Source organism: Gobio gobio (assembly GCF_949357685.1).
Source record: "Gobio gobio genome assembly, chromosome: 10".
Taxonomy (NCBI): domain Eukaryota; kingdom Metazoa; phylum Chordata; class Actinopteri; order Cypriniformes; family Gobionidae; genus Gobio; species Gobio gobio.
In genome coordinates, this window is record NC_137116.1 from 37738006 (window position 1) to 37760644 (window position 22639).

At 36.6% G+C, this 22639-nt stretch overlaps 1 protein-coding gene across 1 annotated transcript in view; it reads right to left on the reverse strand.

The window, feature by feature from the left end:
* Positions 1-22639, reverse strand: part of grid2 (glutamate receptor, ionotropic, delta 2) — a gene marked incomplete at both ends in the record, with an annotated part of 524276 nt that overhangs the window by 455159 nt on the left and 46478 nt on the right. The window contains one exon of the mRNA XM_079827346.1: positions 10396-10551. Within this exon, the coding sequence (XP_079683472.1) occupies positions 10396-10551 (156 nt within the window). The remainder of the gene's footprint in view (positions 1-10395; positions 10552-22639) is intronic.

The window sequence follows — 22639 nt, forward strand, 5'->3', positions numbered from 1 at the left end:
AGAACACTTCATTCTAATGTAAATAAATAGCATATCATTATAAAATACATCTTTGAATATAATATCATTATATAAAAAGGTAAGAAGTTGTAAAACTATATATCTAATGTTTCTGCTGACATGAGTGCAATAATAATCTGGCCTATGTTTAAGTCACCTAGAATCATTGTATAGCATTTGGAGGTGGTATTCATTTCAGTTTCAGTTGTCTGGCATGCGGTAATAACTTAAGATGCTTGAGGCTTTCTGTGAGAAACCTGCCAAAGCCCGATTCCCTCTCTTTGAGGTATTAGTAGTCTTTTAAAACTAGATGCTTTTTTTGCAAAAGTCATTTGAAATAGCCGAAGGCAAAGTTTAACAGCTGTTACTCCCATAAGTGTTATCGACTTACTTGATTTATGGGTTAAGTGATTAAAAAAAGCTAGACTGTTCTTAAATATCAACATATTTGAAGCATAGAGTCAGCCTGAAAGTACGCTTACCTTGCTATTATGTCATCAATAATGAAAAGCCTCAATTTAACAGAGATTGTAATAAATCTATGAAATTAATAATTGATAGGCTGTTCTTGAAATGTGACTCAGTTTAAGGAGCCAATGAAAACAAAAACAGTGATGATGGGGCAGACAAGCCTGTATCCTCAGGAACAACTTTATCAACCTCTAAAAAAACGTATAATAACCTTTTCACCTTTTCAGATTGTTAAATTCCAATATAAATGTCCATTTTTCCTATTCTGCTTCAAAACTGTCCTCAAGAAAAGTTTGAAGTGATGCAATAATCATACATTTTCAAAAGCAAAATGCCTGAAATGCATTATTATTAATCATTACAATCAGTCCCTTTATCTTTCTCTTGGGAGTATATATTACTATGTATAAACTGACCCTACATTATAGGTGTCATTGTCACCATTGTTCATAAAGAAGTAAAACCTCCCACAATGCACCACATTTCATCACAGTGTCAAACGCTTGACAAACTGCATATGTGCTATAATAAATGTCAAGCAGAAATATTTAAAAGAAACACCAGTTTTATCACAAAGTACCAGACTGCATTTTAACAGCAATGTCATGATGCCAGGAAGCTTCAGTACATAGTTCTGGCAAAAAACATTATATGGGGGTCTTCTAACTGACACATTGCAATGTTTCTCTGAAAAGTGTTTTCACAAATCCAGTGTCCATAGTGATAAGCTGTTTTAAGCTCATGGTACTAGCACATACATCAAAGACTTCTGGGGACACTGTATAAAAAATAAAATAATAAAATCAGGCAGTGCTGTAAGAGAAAACTTGTATTAAAGATATATTTTTGTGAAAACAAATCTTATGCAACGCTTCTTCTAAGGAAAATTCATAAAAAAAATAAAAAAAAACATTAAGTCTTTGCTATGGCATATTAAACAAATTATGAATCAATGATGTAAACAAATATTTAAGACTGGGGAGGACCAAAGGTAAAAGTTTAAGAATATTTCACTAAAACACAGTGTTGAGTAAGCTAATCTAAAAAAGTAATTAATTACTATCAACTACTAACATTTTCAACAGAGTAATAAGATTACTGCATGAATTAATCTCTCTAAAATGTATTGCATTACGTATTACTAATTACTTTCTAAACCCCATATCAACCTCAACCAGTTGAACAATGCAAGGATTGACATGAAACTGCTCTTTTAATTAATTCAAATAAATAATATAAAATTGCAAAAATCATTCTTGAACTGACCAAAGTATTTAAATGGAGAAGATTACATTAAAAACGCTACATTTTGATGTTAAATACACTATTGTTATGGAATTGCTCTATAGTCTATACATTATTTAATGCAATTACACCATAAGTAGCCATAATTAAATTACAGAAAAATTAAGATGAATCCCTTACTTAGTAATGAATGAATTACACCAGTAATGGGTAACTTCAGTCCTGGAGGGTTTAGCTCCAACCCTGATAAAATCTCAACTGCCCATAGCCTTCTACTAATCCTGAAGACATTGATTAGCTTGTTCAGGTGTGTTTTATTAGGGTTGGAGCTAAACTCAGCAGGACAGCGGCCCTCCAGGACCGAAGCAGCCCATCCCTAAGTTCTACCCAACATTGCTGAAAAACCCATACTGATCGACTACTAAATGTGGACGTTTCTGTTTCAATGTCTATAATGGTTACAGCCCTGGTTTGTGTGTGTTCTTCACAATAAGAGGACCTGGTGTTCACAATGCATATTAGCAGTGATTTATGTTGATTAGCCTTCAAAATAAATAAATAAAAATAAATCTATACTGCATTGAGCACATGGCTTTCCTTCTCAGAATCCAAATGTATGTGAATGGCCTGTCAATTCACCAGTCATCCTTCAGTGCTTATGACCTTTCATTCAGACACACACCCCGGTGAGCCAGATGATGCTTCAAGAAAAGGACAAAACAAGATACATCTATGTAAGAGCATACTGTAATTACTGATGTAGGTTCAAAGAGAATCTGTCAGTCTTATTTGGCAGATCAGACAAGCCTCTGTTGGTTAAGAAACCTGCTGAACCCAGGAAACAAGACAAACAAAGCACTTTATGCGCACACATACACGCATACATACAAATGCAAACAGACATTGTAAGCAGTTAAGATTCTGAAGATTAGAAGACAAATTTCTCACTCTGCTACACAGGTTAAAAAACGCTGAGAAAATCACGGTTTTGTCAAATACTATGTCTGGATGGGATTTATCCAGATGGAGTAGATCAAGTCCATCAACACCCCCAAAACTTGCACAGTCCTCATCCTGGGCTGACATTTCAAACAGTAATGTAAGGCAACTTTGATTTATAAGCTGTTTAATTTGAAGTTCATGTTATTTTATATATGCATCTGCTTACATATGTCATTGCTAGTTTCTGCTTCTTCTTTTCCTATGTTTTGATCAGGAGTTTTAGTACTCTTTCAGAAGATGCATAATAGCGCCCCCTACCGTATAACAGTGAAAACACAGGAAGACGGAAAATTCCAACACCAACAATGACCAACAGTAGATCGATTTGGTGACCACAAACTGTCTAACCAACTTTTGCCCCGCCATTGATGGAATTTTCCGTCATTTATTCTTTGCCATTCTATATAGAATTCTATGGTTCTTGACTCTTATATATATATAAAAAAAAAAGTTTCTAAATAAGAAGAAACGTCTTAAATGATTGCATAATACTTCGTAACATGCATGGTAAATGCTGATCTCCATTCATGTGAAATCTTGGGATTCTGCCTCATTTACATTTAATAAAAAAAGAGCTATGGGAAACAGATACAATATGAGACTGATCTATTAATTAGAGTATCTATTAAATCTGTCAAATCTTGTGCTTATTCTACGACAAAAGCTGTTTTTTATCTGTTGGCCTGTTGAAAAGTTCCAAGCTAGAACAGATTGTACATGAGAGACAAGCTTTTCTGGATGCGTTTCATCTAATCACTTCGAAGGAAGTAGAGTTTGAGGAGATAAACAGATGTTTAAACAAATGAGGTATACATAACTAGGTCCAGAATCATACATCCATAAGAAGCAGAATAATCTGCGCTCATGCTGAACCATAACACATGTGCACCTGTAATTAGACTCCCTCACTGAGAATCTTCAAACAAACAAAAGAAAGGATGGCAAAGCATACAAACCGAGCAGAGGAGTGCTGTATGTGAGCGAGAAGACCCATCAAAAGCAGAGGGTGTAGTTAGCTAATGCATGCCTCTCCATTAGAAAACAGGGCTCAACTACAACATGTCCCACTCTACCCTTCACCTCTAAGACTCCATGTGGCTAAAAGGATGGCAGCGCCGCTGAATTCATCCACACTCAGATGAAAAGGAGAACAATAGGCTGAGATGCTTGCCAATCGGCGTAACAGTAACACAGACAATTAACTGAGAAGAACGAGAGTCAGAAAAATGTCAGCCATGTTTACATTAACATATCTTAACAAAGTTAACAGAGGATGTTACCTACTGAGTCAAACAGCCATGTTATTTTGTTATTCTGGGTTGTTTTTATGTACTATTTTGTATGCATTCAAATCAAAGCCACGTATGATACAGATACTTTGCCTAATGAAAAAAAAAAATTAATCCAGAATAAAGCTGACAAAATGTAGTAGATAACATAAATCACAATACATGAAAATGTACTCTAAACAGTAGCGCGGCATTTTAGCTCATATACAGTACATCTAATTCACTAACCACCTGCAGTCCAACTTAACTAGCCTCTATTTATAATGCTATTGTCATTCCTCTCCAGCCAGTGCTATTTGCTTAGTGCGATTATTGTTGCGCAATTACCGCCCATGCTAAACAGACAGTAAATAGACTTTTATTGAAAAGAGAGGTGTTTGTGCACATTTTCTGTTAATTGTGGCAGCAGTAATTCATCAAAATGATGATCAAATAATAGAGAAGAACATCATGACTGAATCTATATCCCTGCACGGTGTAGTCAAGTACATTTTAATGATCCTATTTAGATCCTACACAACTTGGCACTTAGAAGCAACTCGTAAGTTGGAAAATTGTTTAAACAATTAGTATGAGCACTAATTTTGGTAACGCTTTCGATTACAGCCCGGAAAGTACTGCGTAAGTAAAACGAATTTACACCGTAACTTTCGGTAAGTATAGTGTATATATAAAGTACGTGTAGGTATAAGGGAACAATATGTAATATATGGGGAATAAAGGGGTAAATATTAGGAAAATTTACAAATGAATTATACTGTAAGTATTTTTTAATTAAGGGGTAATTATCTGTGTAGTTACAGTATGAATCTGCAGGCATTAAATTAAAGTGGTGCTTGTTCCACTCTTGTTTCATGTAGTTACAGGGTAAGTACAATAAAAACACGTACACAATCTGATATCACTCGCAAACCTTTATTTGAAAAACAACTTTCATAACTTTTATGACACTTCTTATTTGTTTCTCTTGCTTGGCTTCATCCTCTTCTTTTTTCTCTTCTTTTTCGTTCTTGCCACAGATGAATCTTAAGAAGGAATCCTATGTCTATGGCTATTCTGTATTATGTATTAAAAGAAAATACAGTACACCCAGAAATGTTCTCACCATTTACTCGTCTTTTACCCTCATGCCATCCGAGATGTATACGACTTTCTTTCTTCAGATGAACACAGAAAAATAAATAATCTCTGCTAATGAAAACTCATTTGGGTTCCTAAAAATGTAAGCATCAAACAGCACACACAGCAATAAATACAGTAATCCATAAGATCCCAATGGATGAATCAATATCTTCGTGAAACGATCGTAACGATAAGTGTTTGTAAGAAAAATACCAATATTTAAAAAATGTTAAACTGTCATCTGTCCGTGCAAGAGAGGGTTAAGTTCATGCTTGATGTAACTTCAGATGACACTCGCGCGAGAACTGGCGTGCGTCTCTGTCTTCCTGTCTTGTTTGTTTCTCATTGCAATTATCATATATTATGTTATTGTTTGTATACTGTTGTGAGCAATAATTAAAAAAAAATTAATAAAATACCAAATGATGGCATCAGAGTTTCTCGGCATGCTCACGTCACGCTTCAAGTTACGTCAAGCGTGAACTTGAACTTGACATAGGATTCCTTCAATGCGAAAAGATTTGTAAATAATGAGAGCATTTCTGGGTGTACTTTTTCTTTTAATAAATATTAATACAAAATAGCAAAAGACATGGCAATCCTTCAGTGGAAATAATGAAAAACAAGAAGAGGAACAAGAGGAGGAGAAGCCAAGCCAGAGAAGCAAAAAAGGGACAAAACTTGCTTTTTTCTGTCAGGACGTTAGTATTTGAAATAAAACGTTTATTTAAAAAAAATAATAAATGAATTAGATGTTTCATAAATCTGTCGGAAAGAAATCTTTCAGAGTGATATCAGATTGTGTACGTGTTTTTATTATATTTACCCTGTAACTACATGAAACAAGAGGGGAACAAACATTCATACTTACCCTGTAACTACACGGATAATTACCCCTTGATTAAAAACACTTAAAGTATAAATAATTTGTTACATTTTCCTGGTAGTTACCCCTTTATTCCCCAAATATTACATATTGTTCCCTTATACCTACACATACATACTTTATCATTACACTATAATTACAAAAAGCTACGCTGTAAATTTGCAGTACTTTCCGGACTGTAATCTAAAGCGATACCCAAATTTTGTAGCCTTTTGCACTATTATCTATCCTTCAGAGAATCTTGTGCCCAAAAAAATGGAGACAGTGCATGTAAATAAACAACATACTAACATAATCCCTACTTAATTCCCCCCTGTGTAATGTATTACATTGTCTGAGTTTAGTTATTGGTCTGTTTGAAACTATTCAGATCAATCCAATATTCAAAATACCTTGGAACAAAGAACACGCATATAAAACGTTCTATTAGGAGAGAGTGAGAAACAGTGGAAGATGACAAAGTTAGATTAAATGCTAGTTAACTGAACTCTGCAATTGTATAGAACACAGTGAACTTGCTGATGCACGAATGGCAACATTCCAAGGGCCTTGTACCTGTCCTTTTTTCTCGAAAGATAACAGAAAATGGCCCTGCTCCAAGAACTAACAGCACTAATTTAAAGGAACCACAGCATCATGGTATTATTAGATCATTCCACTGATCTTAAATCAAATATTAGAGGCTGAGATAATGCTGGCCTTTGAATGCAATGAAAGTGTTGGATTCAGACAATTGCATAACATCAGGCCGAGTGAGCATATAAAGAGGAGGACTGAGGCAAGACTTTATTCTAATGATTAAAAGAGGCACATAATTTAGCCATACTTACCCTTTAAGTCAAGGAATTTTAAGTTAAATTCATGAACTGGGGACCTGACTACAAATAAAGGCTTCATAGGTTCAGCCAAGTTATTTACATCATAATACATATATTTTTAACAGCAAGTAAACAAATGCAGGCTATTCATGTTTTTTGTCTTATGCAAACATTATTTGACTCTCTGGAGGTAGTGGCTCAGAGCAGAATGGTGTCCGACTTAATGAACGTCATGAACAATGTCTCCCACCCTCTCCAAGGCATGTTTGCTGAAATGAAGAGTGCATTCAGCAACAGAGTGATCCATCCACGGTGTAAGAGAGGGTGCCACTGAAGGTCATTCCTGCCTACTGCCATAAGACTCTATGATTCTTCCGCTGTGTGCATGAAACATTGACTTGTTTTGACTCCTCTGCCTACAACTGTTTATTTCAACAAACTGCTTTACATTTGCTCTGTTTACAACATTTATTACCCTCCAGTTCATGTGCATGGTGTAGTTTTGTATAAGTTACACTGCAATACATCAATCCACCAATTTATCTATCCTATAGGTCTTACTAACATAAAGTACATAGCTACCTACTCACCCACTGATCTATCGTACCTCTCTACCATCCACTGCTTTATCTAACCTATCTAGATACCCAGCCACCAACCTATCTGCTCACGACATACTGATCGAACTAACCTACAGTACATTTCTACTCACCCACTGATTTATCTAACCTATCTATCCATCTACCAATTTATTGAACATATCTAGATAGCCACCCACCAATCTATATAACCTACTTACCCACGACCCACCAATCTATCTAACTTACATTACATATCTATCTGCTCACCCATTTAACCTATCTACCCATCCACTAATTTATCTAACTTATCAAGATACCAACCACCAATCTTTCTAACCTATCTAGATACCACCCCACCAATCTATCTAACCTATCTAGATGACAATCTATCTAACATATCTAGATACCAACCCACCAATCTTTCTAACCTATCTAGATACCAATCTACCAATCTATCTAACCTATCTAGATACCAACACACTAGTCTATCTAACCTATCTAGATACCAACACACCAGTCTAACTAACCTATCTAGATACCAACCTATAAATCTATCTAACCTATCTAGATACCAACCTACCAATCTATCTAACCTATCTAGATACCAACACACCAGTCTATCTAACCTATCTAGATACCAACACACCAGTCTATCTAACCTATCTAGATACCAACCTACCAATCTATCTGACCTATCTAGATACCAACACACCAATCTATCTAACTTATCTAGATACCAACCTACCAATCTATCTAACCTATCTAGATACCAACACACCAGTCTATCTAACCTATCTAGATACCAACACACCAATCTATCTAACCTATCTAAATACCAACACACCAATCTATCTAACCTATCTAGATACCAACACACCAATCTATCTAACCTATCTAGATACCAGCACACCAGTCTATCTAACCTATCTAAATACCAACACACCAATCTATCTAACATATCTAGATACCAACCTACCAATCTATCTAACCTATCTAGATACCAACACACCAGTCTATCTAACCTATCTAGAACCAATCTATCTAACCTATTTAGATACCAACACACCAATCTATCTAACATATCTAGATACCAACCTACCAATCTATCTAACCTATCTAGATACCAACACACCAGTCTATCTAACCTATCTAGAACCAATCTATCTAACCTATTTAGATACCAACACACCTAATCTATCTAACCTATCTAGATACCAACCAACCAATCTATCTAACCTATCTAGTCACCAACCTACAAATCTATCTAACCTATCTAGACACCAACCTACCAATCTATCTAACCTATCTAGATACCAACACATCAATCTATCTAACCTATCTAGATACCAACACACCAATCTATCTAACCTATCTAGATACCAACACACCAGTCTATCTAACATATCTAGATACCAACACACCAATCTATCTAACCTATTTAGATACCAACACACCAATCTATCTAACATATCTAGATACCAACCTACCAATCTATCTAACCTATCTAGATACCAACACACCAGTCTATCTAACCTATCTAGAACCAATCTATCTAACCTATTTAGATACCAACACACCAATCTATCTAACCTATCTAGATACCAACCTACCAATCTATCTGACCTATCTAGATACCAACACACCAATCTATCTAACTTATCTAGATACCAACCTACCAATCTATCTAACCTATCTAGATACCAACACACCAGTCTATCTAACCTATCTATATACCAACCTACCAATCTATCTAACCTTTAGATACCAACACACCAGTCTATCTAACCTATCTAGATACCAACACACCAATCTATCTAACCTATCTAGATACCAACACACCAGTCTATCTAACCTATCTAGATACCAGCACACCAGTCTATCTAACCTATCTAAATACCAACACACCAATCTATCTAACATATCTAGATACCAACCTACCAATCTATCTAACCTATCTAGAACCAATCTATCTAACCTATTTAGATACCAACACACCAATCTATCTAACATATCTAGATACCAACCTACCAATCTATCTAACCTATCTAGATACCAACACACCAGTCTATCTAACCTATCTAGAACCAATCTATCTAACCTATTTAGATCCCAACACACCAATCTATCTAACATATCTAGATACCAACCTACCAATCTATCTAACCTATCTAGATACCAACACACCAGTCTATCTAACCTATCTAGAACCAATCTATCTAACATATCTAGATACCAACCAACCAATCTATCTAACCTATCTAGACACCAACCTACAAATCTATCTAACCTATCTAGACACCAACCTACCAATCTATCTAACCTATCTAGATACCAACACATCAGTCTATCTAACCTATCTAGATACCAACACACCAGTCTATCTAACCTATCTAGATACCAACACACCAGTCTATCTAACCTATCTAGATACCAACACACCAATCTATCTAACCTATCTAAATACCAACACACCAATCTATCTAACTTACCTAGATACCAACCTACCAATCTATCTAACCTATCTAGATACCAACACACCAGTCTATCTAACCTATCGAGATACCAACCTCCCAATCTATCTAACCTATCTAGATACCAACACACCAATCTATCTAACCTACAGTATCTAGATACCAACCAACCAATCTATCTAACCAATCTAGATACCAACACACACGTCTATCTAACCTATCTAGATACCAACCTACCAATCTATCTAAACTATCTAGATACCAACACACCAGTCTATCTAACCTATCTAGATACCAACGCACCAGTTTATCTACTTACCTACCTACATCCATATATCTGTCCATCTATCCAGCCACTCACTTTTGAATTAAGGATGCACATATTGGATTATCTGCATTTGTGGAATTGCTTTTCATTGCAATTCCATAGAGGCTCACATTAAAGGGGATAAGTCCAGAAATGTTCACAAGTATGTACTCAAGAGAGATTTAAATAATCAGATGACGTACCTTCCTGCACTGCCTGGAAAGGGTTGTTTCCATCTACAAACTCCACGGACACAGTGATCTTCTCTGTCTCCAGGATCTCATTGTTGAGGTTGAGATCTGCCACCGCCATGCGGAACACCTCATCATCCTTTTTGGCAGACTCATCAAAAATGGCCCCTAAAACAAGACAATGTATTAAGATTTTTCAAATTGTTGACAACTGGACACAGAAATAGACACTAGAAATTAATAGAATCCAAATTGCTCCATAATATTTTATCCCATTCCTGACAAATACAAACTCTCATGTGAGAGACACTCTAAAGGTGTTATAGTAATATTTGACATAACAGTAATCTCTAACAGCAAATGTATCGAGTTAATTAGCTGAGGTAATAACATAATGCAAACAACAGGATACATAAAGAAATGTGTTATCAAAATGTCTTTGAAACAAAAAATCATAAATGACTATGTGCATACTGTACAAAAAGTTAGAAAACAGCCAAGCACAGCACAAACATCATCATTATATACAACATAAAATGATTTCTGGACAGCAGCACTGTTCCAAATGCCAAATGCTTTATTATTGTTACTCTGCTGGCTTAATTAGCGCCTTAGTTTATTAATTTAATAAATTAATCCTAGATGAGGTAAAGGAAAATATACCAGCTCTTAAATAAAAAAGTATTTGTAGACTGCACATTTTTTTGCTCTTCAGACAAAGTCTTCAAACATGCATATAAATAAACACGCAATGATCTCTACATATGTGCACGTCAGGTTTCTAAAAGTGCAGGCAGCGTGAAAATGTTTCTCTAAGCAATTTCATCTACACTTGTTGGTCTCTACAGGTCCGGCTGCAATGGAAAACAGTATTTCAGGGCCTAAAATTGAATCTTGTATATCTTTGTACAAGGAAATTGAATCTTGTCGACCTGTATACATGAGAGCTACGTCAAAAAATTGTCAACCCTCTGCGGTACGTAGGAAGTAAGCTGAAGCAGAATATTTTCAAATTGGTGCTCTTTCAATGAGTGGCACACAGGAGACAGACAATGTGCCCATATCACATTAGAGGCTGTGGTCAGTTGTGAACAGGCCAAGTCAAGACACTACCTGCAGGGCACTGTGAAAACTGTCAAGCCTTTAACAAGACACATCTCAGAAGAAAAAAAAACTCACTTTGTCCTCTGCAAAGCATCATAATGGGTCTTTTATCTGAGGACAGAATAGAGTTGCCATAGAAACAAAACTCAAGGTGGAAGCTTCTTTAAGGCTGCATATCTCATCGATCACAATGGGGAATGCTGTAAAAACCATATGGTTATGGAAAAACCATATCATTCAGAATTCTATTAGGTTGGACAGGGAATCGGTTGTAACTCAGTTTCTTAATCAGTATTTTTTTTTGTCTTGTTTTCAAGTAATAACACTAAAACATTTTTAAAAGTCTGGTATCGTATCTAAGTCATAATTTTGGTATCGTGACAATACTTTAAAACAAATGTAGTGAGTTTTATGGAGGGAAAAACGTTTTGCAATTCAAAAACAAGCCTTTATATGCACTTGTTTTTCAAGTAATTTTACCTTTTAAGGATGTTTACATATTTGAATTGAAAACAAGAAAAAAACACATTTTGCATGTCAAAAACAAGTGGCTTGCTACCTTGTTTCATTATGTAAAAAAAAAAAAAAAAAAGAGATACGGCTCAGGGTGCTCAATTCTTTTTTTTTAAATGTTTAAAGGACACAGATGCTTGTTCAAACTGCGGCAAAGACTTCCTCAAGTACTTAGGTAGTGTGACTGAGAACAAAACATAATTCCACAATAAACCGCTCAAGAGCCTGTGGCAAGTCCTCATAAGCAACACTGGCCAGATTAATATCCTGCAGTCACTCTCAAGAGGAATAAAGGAACAGGAATCAAATTCTTGCCTGTCTTAATCAGTCCCACTCACTATCCCATGGGGGCTTCTCTTCTTCGGATGAGCGAGAGAGTGTAAGTGTGCACGAGTACGAGATGGCAGTTTCGAATCCTGATTTACAAGCTGCTGGCTCTAAACAGGCAGAGAGGCTGCAGCTCTTGGGCAATTGAGTTGCGAGGCAAAAGACAAATTCATCAAATAAATCAAAGAGCAAAGAAATAGCACTCAACTGGACATACCAAGGGCAATTGGATTCAGTCATTGAGTTCTGTGTCACTTTAAAGGGGTCCTATTATGCCCTTTTACGAAGTCTTGATTTTGTTTTTGGGCTGTACTAGAATGCTTTCATGCTTGATTGTTCGAAAAACATAATTTTTCACATACAGCTCCTCTCTCCCCAGTCGTTTTCGATGAAGCCCCTCCATCCGAAATACGAAATGTGCTGTGATTGGTTAGCTGGCCCAGTGTGTTGTGATTGGCAATGCTTATAGCGTGTTTGGGAAATGTCCCGCCCCTTCATAACCACAAGCTCTACTCAGAAGTAAATATTAACAATGGCATCAATTTCAAACCAATTCAAGCCCGAATCAGACTGACAATGTTAGCGAACAAGAGGATCGTGCAGAACAGATTTTATTTTGATTGTCCTTTAACATATTCTATCAACTATAGGTAACGTTGCACCAACAGTACATGTCGACTAATTCTCATTAGAGTGTTAGTAGAGTATTAGTAGACTGGTAGGGTTAGGGTTAGAATATGTTGACATATAGTTGCAAAGTTACTTATAGTCAGTAGAATGTCTGTTGGCCGACCATCACAATAAAGAGTAAGCAGATATTAAGCAGACAGTCTACTAATACTCTAATGAGAGTTAGTTTACATGTAGGTGCAAAGTTACTTATAGTCAACAGAATGTTCAATGGGCACCATCACAGTAAAGTGTTGCCCAGATTTCAGACTTTGCACACACCTATTTCACAGGGCGTTTCAGAGCTGTGTGTTATACTTGTAATTTTCTTATAGATATGATGTTATCCACCATTTAATCATATTTGTTGGAAAACTATGGTAATACAAACAGTAATCGATAACAAAATCATTAATACTTTTCCTAACAGTCTTACAAAAGCAATAGCTTACAAAAGCTACAGTAAACCTTACATTAATACTTTAATGTTAGTTATAGCAGGCAAGCGGATACAAAGCTTTGCCCTTCGTTTACATCATAGCTATCATAGCAACTACATAAAACATATTTTGGAACTGTTAATAGAGAACACAACTACAAATAATAAGTCATACTTACAAGTTGTGATCCATAAACAACATATTGCCCCGGCTTTGGAAACGGTTACGTCTTAGCCTGCATTGTATTCTTGTTCTCCAAGTTCATCAGCCTTCGGACAAACACTTTTAATCTTCTCTAATGCAGCTCAACCAGGCCTCGACAACTTTTTTTGTGTATTCTGTGGGCAGGGACTATTTAAATGAGAAACATTATCACTTCATAAGTTCCAGAAAAATCGTGTTGTAATCCAAACGAGCTGTTCGTTGTAGTTCTTGAAAAGTGGACTCTGTTAAATAAAACATCTCCCTTTAGAGTGGACTTTGAGCTTTGTAACCTTGCAGATCTTTTTTTTATACTCAAACAGCAATACTACACACTAACAAAGGTTGAAAAATTGAAAAAGTATAATAGGACCCCTTTAACAACAACGGATCACAATAACATGGACGTGTCCAGATGGGTGGTCCTACCCAGGTGCTCCAACATTTATTAACTCTGTCCCAAGAGACAAGACCTTTAATAAAATCTGTTAAACCATCTTGTATTAAATTGGAAGCAGCATAAAGAAATGCCAGCTAATTAAGTGATCTTTACTCAGCTTTGGCTATCCAAAATAAAATATAAGAACACAAACCGATTACCCAACAAATAGCTGTCCCTGGTGCAACTTGTTGCCATCGACGCAAATTATATATATAGTTAGCTGCTAGTAACCAACTTTGGTTTGATAACATTATTATTGAAGCTAATTAATACCAGCCACCTCCATGCTATAGATTGATTAGCCTACAAATAGGGATTTATTTTACCTGGTGTGATACAATCAGCTTATTGTAATAACTAACGTAAACTGACCTTAATGTTGCTATCCGTCAGGGGAACATTGTATAATTAGCTCCAAGGAAGTAAGCCATTTCCTATGAATGTGCAAGACTCACAATAACTAGAGGAATAAGATTGCAGTAAACGGTAAAACTATTTGAGCTATTAAAAACCAATGTGTTTATGATTACGATAATAAATAAATATCAGTGTGTAACATCAAGCAACATAACAGATTATTTTTGTACAGCTAACTGGAAGCTGCTGACACTAGAAGCCTTTCACATTTAAAGTAAAAATGGCTGTGTTCGCTCTTGAGTTAAACATAAGGTGGATATTATCTGTGTAAATTATCTGCATGTTGGGTGTAAGAAAAGCACATTATTAAGTATGATTTTTGGCATCTCTGGCATCCCTGTTCAAGTAATTGATCAATAGTAATTTGTTTCTTTAATTAATAATTTTCAATTAAGGGCACAGGACAATGACAATACAAAAAGTCTTTGAGAATCAATTGAAGTTGTAAAAAAAGATTATGAACATGGAACAATGTCACAATAACTCTGTGTCACGCTGATGACAATAACACACTGATCTTCTCAAACAATGTCAAACTCATTGGAGGAAGAGCTTGGATAATTGGCCTTAAGCGGGTATTACAATGTGTTCTCTCTCAGTGAACTGCCATGACCTAAGGAAAACGAATGACGACTTCTTCCCTCCTACACTTCAGTCAAAGCAGCTAGAGGCTCTATATTGGTGCACACTGTCAAGCCTGTCACTCTTAGACAGTTTGAGAGGACAGCAGCTGGGTGAAAAGTCTCTGTGGTTCACAATTTCAAACCCTAGTAAGTAGGGTGGCAGTGTAATGGAGCTAAGACACATGTTGCATTTGCAGGCAAATTGCTATTTGGAAACTCTCTTTGGTCTGTCCTGGGAGGTCTATAATACCTGGAGAGAGCTAAGCGTTTGCATTCATCTCAAATGCACTGCTTGCATAGCTTGGGACCCCCTGGAAGTATGCAATTTGACCTTTTTCTCATGGGCACTGAATCCCAAACCCTAGTGACTATCCTTAGGTGTGATGTCAAAAGCAGCCAACTGGGAAAAGTACATTTCAGAATACTAAAACATCTACTCGAACAAAATAACGATACTTATGTTCAACAGAGTATGATCAGAGGGGATGAAATATACTGACCAGCCAAAGCTTGACCTCTTGGGTCAATCAGATCAATAATATTCAGTACGGCAGTTAGTATAAAGTACACAAGGATAAAGTACTTGCAACCCCAATCCCCTTGTGGCCATTGGTGATGATGAAGGCAACTCAGTCATTGGCGTGGCCTGATGATGATGATGTATTAGTTAGCGATGCCATGAGGATTTCTGCATCTTAGGCGCAGATTTACGGTCACAGGGGTGCGCCTCTAAAAAGGACGGCCGGTTTGCGGTGACACCTCTGAGACAAGGCGGATTAATGAGCTTTGCAGACCACTGAGTGCAGTAATGGCTTGATATAATATGTGATATAAAAACAGCAACACCGAGCACTGTTTATCATACTGGCAGTGGCCCGCCATGCACTGTCAGCCATTAATAACTCTCAATTTTTGCTTTGCAGTCGTGCGGACCTCTTGTCGTCTGCCAGCATGCAAACAAACGGTGCTGTTCTGGCTTTTGTTTGAGAATGTATGGTGGTCTACCCTCAAGCTTGTGCCTGCATTTACTGGGCCGTGGGTGAAATTTAATTAAACTGTCATGAACGACTGGCAACCCACTGTGGTTATTTGCAGTTGTTTTTAACAAAGCTCATCATGATAATATTAAAACAATGATGACACCCCAGCTGGAAAGACCTGCATAAACATGCTGTGGTTTGGACGCTGATGCCCAGCATGGGACGTCGGTGTGTTGGTGTCTCGACCGCGTTGCTTAAATAGCTTAACCAGAGAGACTGTGTCAAGGCATAAAGTACATGTTCTAAGTTAGAAAAAGATTTTTACAGACTTTTATGAGGCCATTTTCTTAATTTATTTGTCATGTAGGTTTAAGGTCTCAGAAATATGTTTGATTACACAATGGCCATAACAATTTGCAATTTGCTTTGCAAAAAAAAGAAATAAAAAAAAAGAAGAAGAAGCATTGATCAGATCGGAGCTTGACAATGTCTTGCCAGTTCTTTAGTGTGAGAAGCTCATTTGTTACTGCCAAGCCTGAGTGATAACGTTCCTTTAGGGCAAATCAGCCAAATCAGTCCATTCTGCAGCTATATTTGCAACGCCCCTGGGACATGTTATCTCCTTTTAACTTGAACGGGGAAAGACTGAAATCTCTGCAGCAAAACTGCACTTCAATAATAGATTTTAAATCAGGAATAAAATCTGAAAATGGTATCATATAGCCTACTGTATTGTGCTTCTTAAACTTAAATTGTGCCAAAAAGAAATGGGAAAAATGCAAGTTTTAAGCTTTTTTTTTTTTTTTTTTTACATTTTCCAGAAAAAATATCTGAAATCCCACAAACAACATTTATTTCAAAAGCAACGCTACATAAAATATTATGACTTATTGTATCTAGAATATAAGCATATTTTGTATTTTTTCACTTGTTCTAACTTAGAAGTCCTGCCACCTGTTTCACAGACAAGGCTTAAGCTAGTCCTGGACTAAAATGTATGTTTGAACAGTTTTAACTGAAAAGCAAATTGCTCTGACATATGTGACCCTGGACCACAAACCAGTCACAAGTCGCATGGGTATATTTGTGGCAATAGCCAACAATACATTGTATGTGTCAAAATTATAGATTTTTCTTTTATGCCAAAAATCCTTAGGATATATCATATTCCAATCATACAGTGGGCCTACAGCTGCCATCTGGCTCATCTCTTACTCTTACCGTCTCAAAAGTGTTTAAACCCCACCTAAAACCATCAAAGCTAACCAGATTACCTTAGACTGGTCTAATCTATTTTAATGAATTTGAGTACCCTCAATGCTCAATAAAACAAAAACCCCTCCTGAATATAAACATCTTTAACTAGTCTAAGGAAATTTGGTGGTCTAAAATGGTCAACCAGTTTATTAAGCTGGTTTCAACCTTGACAACCATGGTATATACTGTATATTTATATAATTTAGCTGGAATCGCACTAAAAACTGTAAGCAGGTGGACCAGCTTTCAAATGTGTATTCTAAAGTAAAAAAACTATAACAAAATACCAATTGCATGAAAATCCTCTTGTGCCATATGAAAGTAGAAATCAAGGAGTTTCCATGCAAAAGAAGTGGATGTGGGTTAACTGAGTGTAATGTAAGTACAAACAAGACTAGAGTCACTGTTCATTTGTGTTTGTTAGAGTCTTACAATCCAGCTGTTACAAAATAAGTGGTGGTTAAAACTGTTACACCAGGGCCCATTCTCATTTAGGCGAGTACATGACGGCCATATTAAAGGACTTTGGCAGAAAAAAAAACACCAGTGAAAGCTTTCCCTATTGACGGCTTGACACGACCTGTGTGTGCGATAAGACACCTGCTGCGCATTATCCTTTTTGAGAGTGATTTAACAAATATTCCCAAAGATGCCATTTCTTCTGCAAAAGACACTGCATGCTTCCCTCCCTCTGGCTTCGACGCACTTTCATTATTACAACGTAAATTAATTTCCCTTCATCATTAATGCATTGAGCTGCCAGCTTCCCCTGCCCCTCAAAAGCAATTTCCATCCTGCATTGCTGTCCTTCACCTTTTCCTTTTGCACACATCTTTGCTTCTGACATTTAATCAAACCTGGCTTAAATGGGGCTGCTGAGTCCTCAGACAGATGGGCACGTGAAGGCATGACTCCTGTTAGAGAAGGACCCTTTGACATCATTAAGAGTGTGACAGTCCAACAATGAGTCACGCTGTCCACCAGACGGAAAGGCGCAGAAGAAATGAGAGGAGAAGCTGCGGAAAGTGGGGCAAGCCAAGAGTTATTTTCACCTCGGCGTACGGCTTGACAATTGTTTCTCCAGCTCCTTGCCGTTTGTGTTTCCCGATGCGAGAACCTGGGCTCACATAAAAAAAGTCCCGAGGGGCTGGAAAGCTCCCTCACCTGAATCAGGAAAGCGAGTTTACGGCTCTGAGAACCGAGACCTAATACTATCTATAAGTCAATAACCACCAGTGCTTTTACATGCCTTCCCTAAGGAAATTGGTGTCAGACAGGCTTTAAGGCACCGTAATGCATGCCTAATGATCTAGAACAAATTCAAGAGAGCTTTAGACAACCAACCAAATGTTTAATGACTATAATCCCTATTTCTCAGCTGAAATGCAGTTATAAGTTGAAAATAAACTGTACATTTAAATTTAATTTAGGCTACTTAACCACTTCATCAGATACAGATTGTGGATTTACATCTAGTTTGTGTATTCACATACTGAATCTAGTGTAGCTTTTCCTATTTTACAATGAAAACTGATCTTGAATCTTTGCTGGGATGCTGATTCCACATTAATTAAAATGTACATATTTGGCCCATAAGTCAATATTCAGTATGCAATGTGACAAGGCTAAATTCAGTGACATATTGACGCTTTTCTTTTCACCTAGTTCACCCAAAAATGAAAATTCTGCCATCATTTACTCACCCTCAAGTTGTTTCAAACCTGTGTACATTTCTTTGTTCTGTTGAACAAAAAGAAAGATATTTGGAATAAAGTTTGTAACCCAGCCTCTTTGGGGCACCATTGACTTCCAAATACTATGGAAGTCAATGGTGCCCCAGAACTGTTCAGTTTCCCACATTCAGAACAGAACATAGAAATGTATACAGGTTTGGAACAACATAAGGGTAAGTAAATGATGATTTTGGGTGAACTATCCCTTTAAATGAAAAGGATGCCATGCTTCATTAACCCATCCATATCTATATCTTAGTTCCCATAAAGGAATTTGAAGTGCTGTTTGTCGGTCATATTCAACGGTGCGTTTAATATAACATTGAGTATTCATACACAGTATAATGGGCTATAAAAATGCTAAATGTGAACATCTTTACCATACCATTCTTTTTTTTATGGACACTTTAACATGACATATGCGACAATGCAGATAAATGAGCCAGATTGAGTCACAGTGCACCTTCTGCCCATTTCTAGGAGGCCTTTCTTGGCCATTTTCAAGTAGGGGTGGGAGAAAAGGTTGATGCATCGATGTATCGCGATACGTTATCCAATGATTCAGAATCGATTCTCAAACATTCAGAATCGATTCTGTCTTCAATTCAAACGGCCACTTAAGATAAGATAAAATGGACAAACTACGACCTGCACAGGGGCGTCGCACATGTGGGGACACTTTTCCCGGTGAGAGGGTTCAATACCCGCGCATTTATGCAGTTTTTCCGCAGTTTTGCACAAATGCCTTACAGCAGTCGCTCCTCGTTTCTCTGGCCGCTCTGTGTCTGTGCTCGCTGCGGCTGCCTCCCCATTTCAGAAATGTATTTTGCTTATTAAATGCAGAGTTTTTAATTTCAAAAGCATTTCTAAATTAAGTTCATATTTCCAACAAACGAAATTCTGAGCCAAAAGAACGAAGTGGTGCTCAAGTAGGCTATGAGGCACTTTCCTTGCCATTAATGCTTAATAGCACTCCTATGTCTCCGATGCGGTGGCCGGGACATAAACCTACCAACATCCATGGCATGACTTATCCATGGAATGACTTATCGAATATTGCTGAACTACTGCACAATGTTTCAAACGAATGGAAAATTCTGAACAAAGACTTTGTTTTGGTGAGTGATTCGTTAAATGTCTCTTACATGACTATTGCAGCTCGGCAAGTTCTCTCATGTGAGATGTTATGCGCACACACTGAATTTGGCTTCTCATCGAGCGCTAAAGTTGTTTTTCTTCTGCATTAGCCTATGTTTTTAAGATTTTTTTGTGGCTCTAAAGCAAAAAAAAAAAGTTTACTTTGGTTAAAGACATTTTTTGTTAAAATGTTTTAAAGAAACTGAAAAATTGCCACACTTGTAAATTGAGAACTGTTTATTCTTAATGATTGGTATTTGCACAGCAGGATAATTAGTTACCAAAAAAATATGTTAAGAATTGTTTTGGGAATCGGATCGTTACTCCCAGAATCAGAATCGGATCGATTCGTTAAGTGCCTTAAGATTCACACCCCTATTTTCAAGGTTGCGTTAAATATCACTACAGGGGTTTGATATATATATATCAAACCCCTATATATATATATATATATATATATATATATATATATATATATATATATATATATATATATATATATATATATATATATATATATATATATATATATATATATATATATATATATATATATATATATATATAGCCTATATAGAAACAAACCCGCTACTGTTCCATAATCTGCGCCAGTAAATAAATTACAGTAAAGATATTTATAGTGCTACAAAAAAATCTCTTTGAAATAAATGTGACCTGTGCTGGCAAAATGAGTCGCAATGGGCAGGTTTTCAAAAATGAGTTATTATTTTTAACATTCTCTATTAAAAAAAACTTCAAAATGCTGTATGATTTGTTGGAATCAGACAAAACTAAAAAAAAATAGCTCCACCTGTTTGAAGTCAATATAGTCAGCCAAGTCAATGTTGAGAAAATTCATTTTCTGAAGGTTCCAAAACAAAATCACCTAGCAACCAAACCTTAAAATCCCTGTTAATGACACCAAATTTGGCACACATATTTATAGTACAAAAAATATATATTCAACTTTTTGTCCACAACTGTTTGATTACCATTAATAGTAATAAAAATAACATTTAATAACATATTAAGACCTAATGTTTGAACTTTCTATTCATCAAAGGAATGCTGAAAAATTGTATCAGGTTTCTGCAAAAACATTAAGCTATTTTCAACATTGATAATAATGAGAAATGTTTCTTGAGGAGCAAATCGGCATATTAGAATGATTTCTATTAGAAGTTTCCTGTGACACTGAAGAGTAAAGATGCTGAAATTCAGCTTTGTCATCACATAAATTAATTACATTTTAAAGTATATTAAAATAGAAAACAGTTGTTTTAAATTGTAATAATTGTGGAATATCATAGGCAGGAAAGGATATACTATACGTATGCTACCTTAAGCCAGATGAAGCTATTTTAGTACACAGGCTATGGCGAATTTGGATGCACATTTTTCCTCTCCTACTTCTAAGAAGGCACTGATTTTCAGCATTCAGACACAGCCAGTTAGTGAGCCAAATGCACAGGTGGTCTCTGTAATGAGGTAGAAATGCTGATTTTAAACTGTGGCGCTAAGTACTGATTCCCTCAAGGGAATCCCAACAAGAGCCCTGAATCCCATCACTGAAAAGGCCAATCTATTATGATATATAATGTGTATGTGGGTGAAAAATGTGTGTGTCTACTGCAGGTCTGTGTGAAAATCAACTAAAATTACAGGTCAGAAGACTCTGACATCCTGTGTAAACCAAGACAACTCTCTCAGTGATTTTTAAAACGGAGCTGCTAAGCACAAGCTTTCGCCGTTGAAAGTGCATTTGGCTTGTTGTGGCATTTTTAAGCAGATAGCCACACTCACTGAATCTTAGGCAGATGATGATAAACAAGGATTGTGACACTTTAAGTAGGTTTCTGCGCCCAGTTAGGCATCTTTAACAGTTCTAAAGGCTATTTTGAATAAGGCAGCACCACAAACTGGCAATATTCCCTTATTTATAATGCAAATCCATCTCAGCTGAGAGGTAAATTATCTAGAAGCGTTCGCCTGCTTGACACTGATGTAATTCGGGGGGAAATTCTGCATGATAAGGCACAGACTTGCCCCACTCTTTCTGAGGTGTCAAAGATTGGAGGGCGACGAGGAAGAGAGAGAGAGCGAGAGAAAGAGAGAGAGCGATGGGATGGATTAATTTAAAAGTAGGTTGGTCAGCTCTTGACAAGCTTGGCTGAAGATATGCAAGATCTAACACAATGCACCCAGGCCCATCATCCATCATCACTGAGCACATCAGGCATGAGCAGAAATGAAGCAGGGAATGGGTTCAAACTTAAAAGCTCCACCGACAGCATCCAACCCACCCATGGGGGCTTCTCTCTCTCTCCCTCAGACCATGACCTCAGTGATCAAGGGCCATATCTACTGAGGGTCCATTTAAAGCATGGAATCTTTATAATGGAGCAAAGTATTC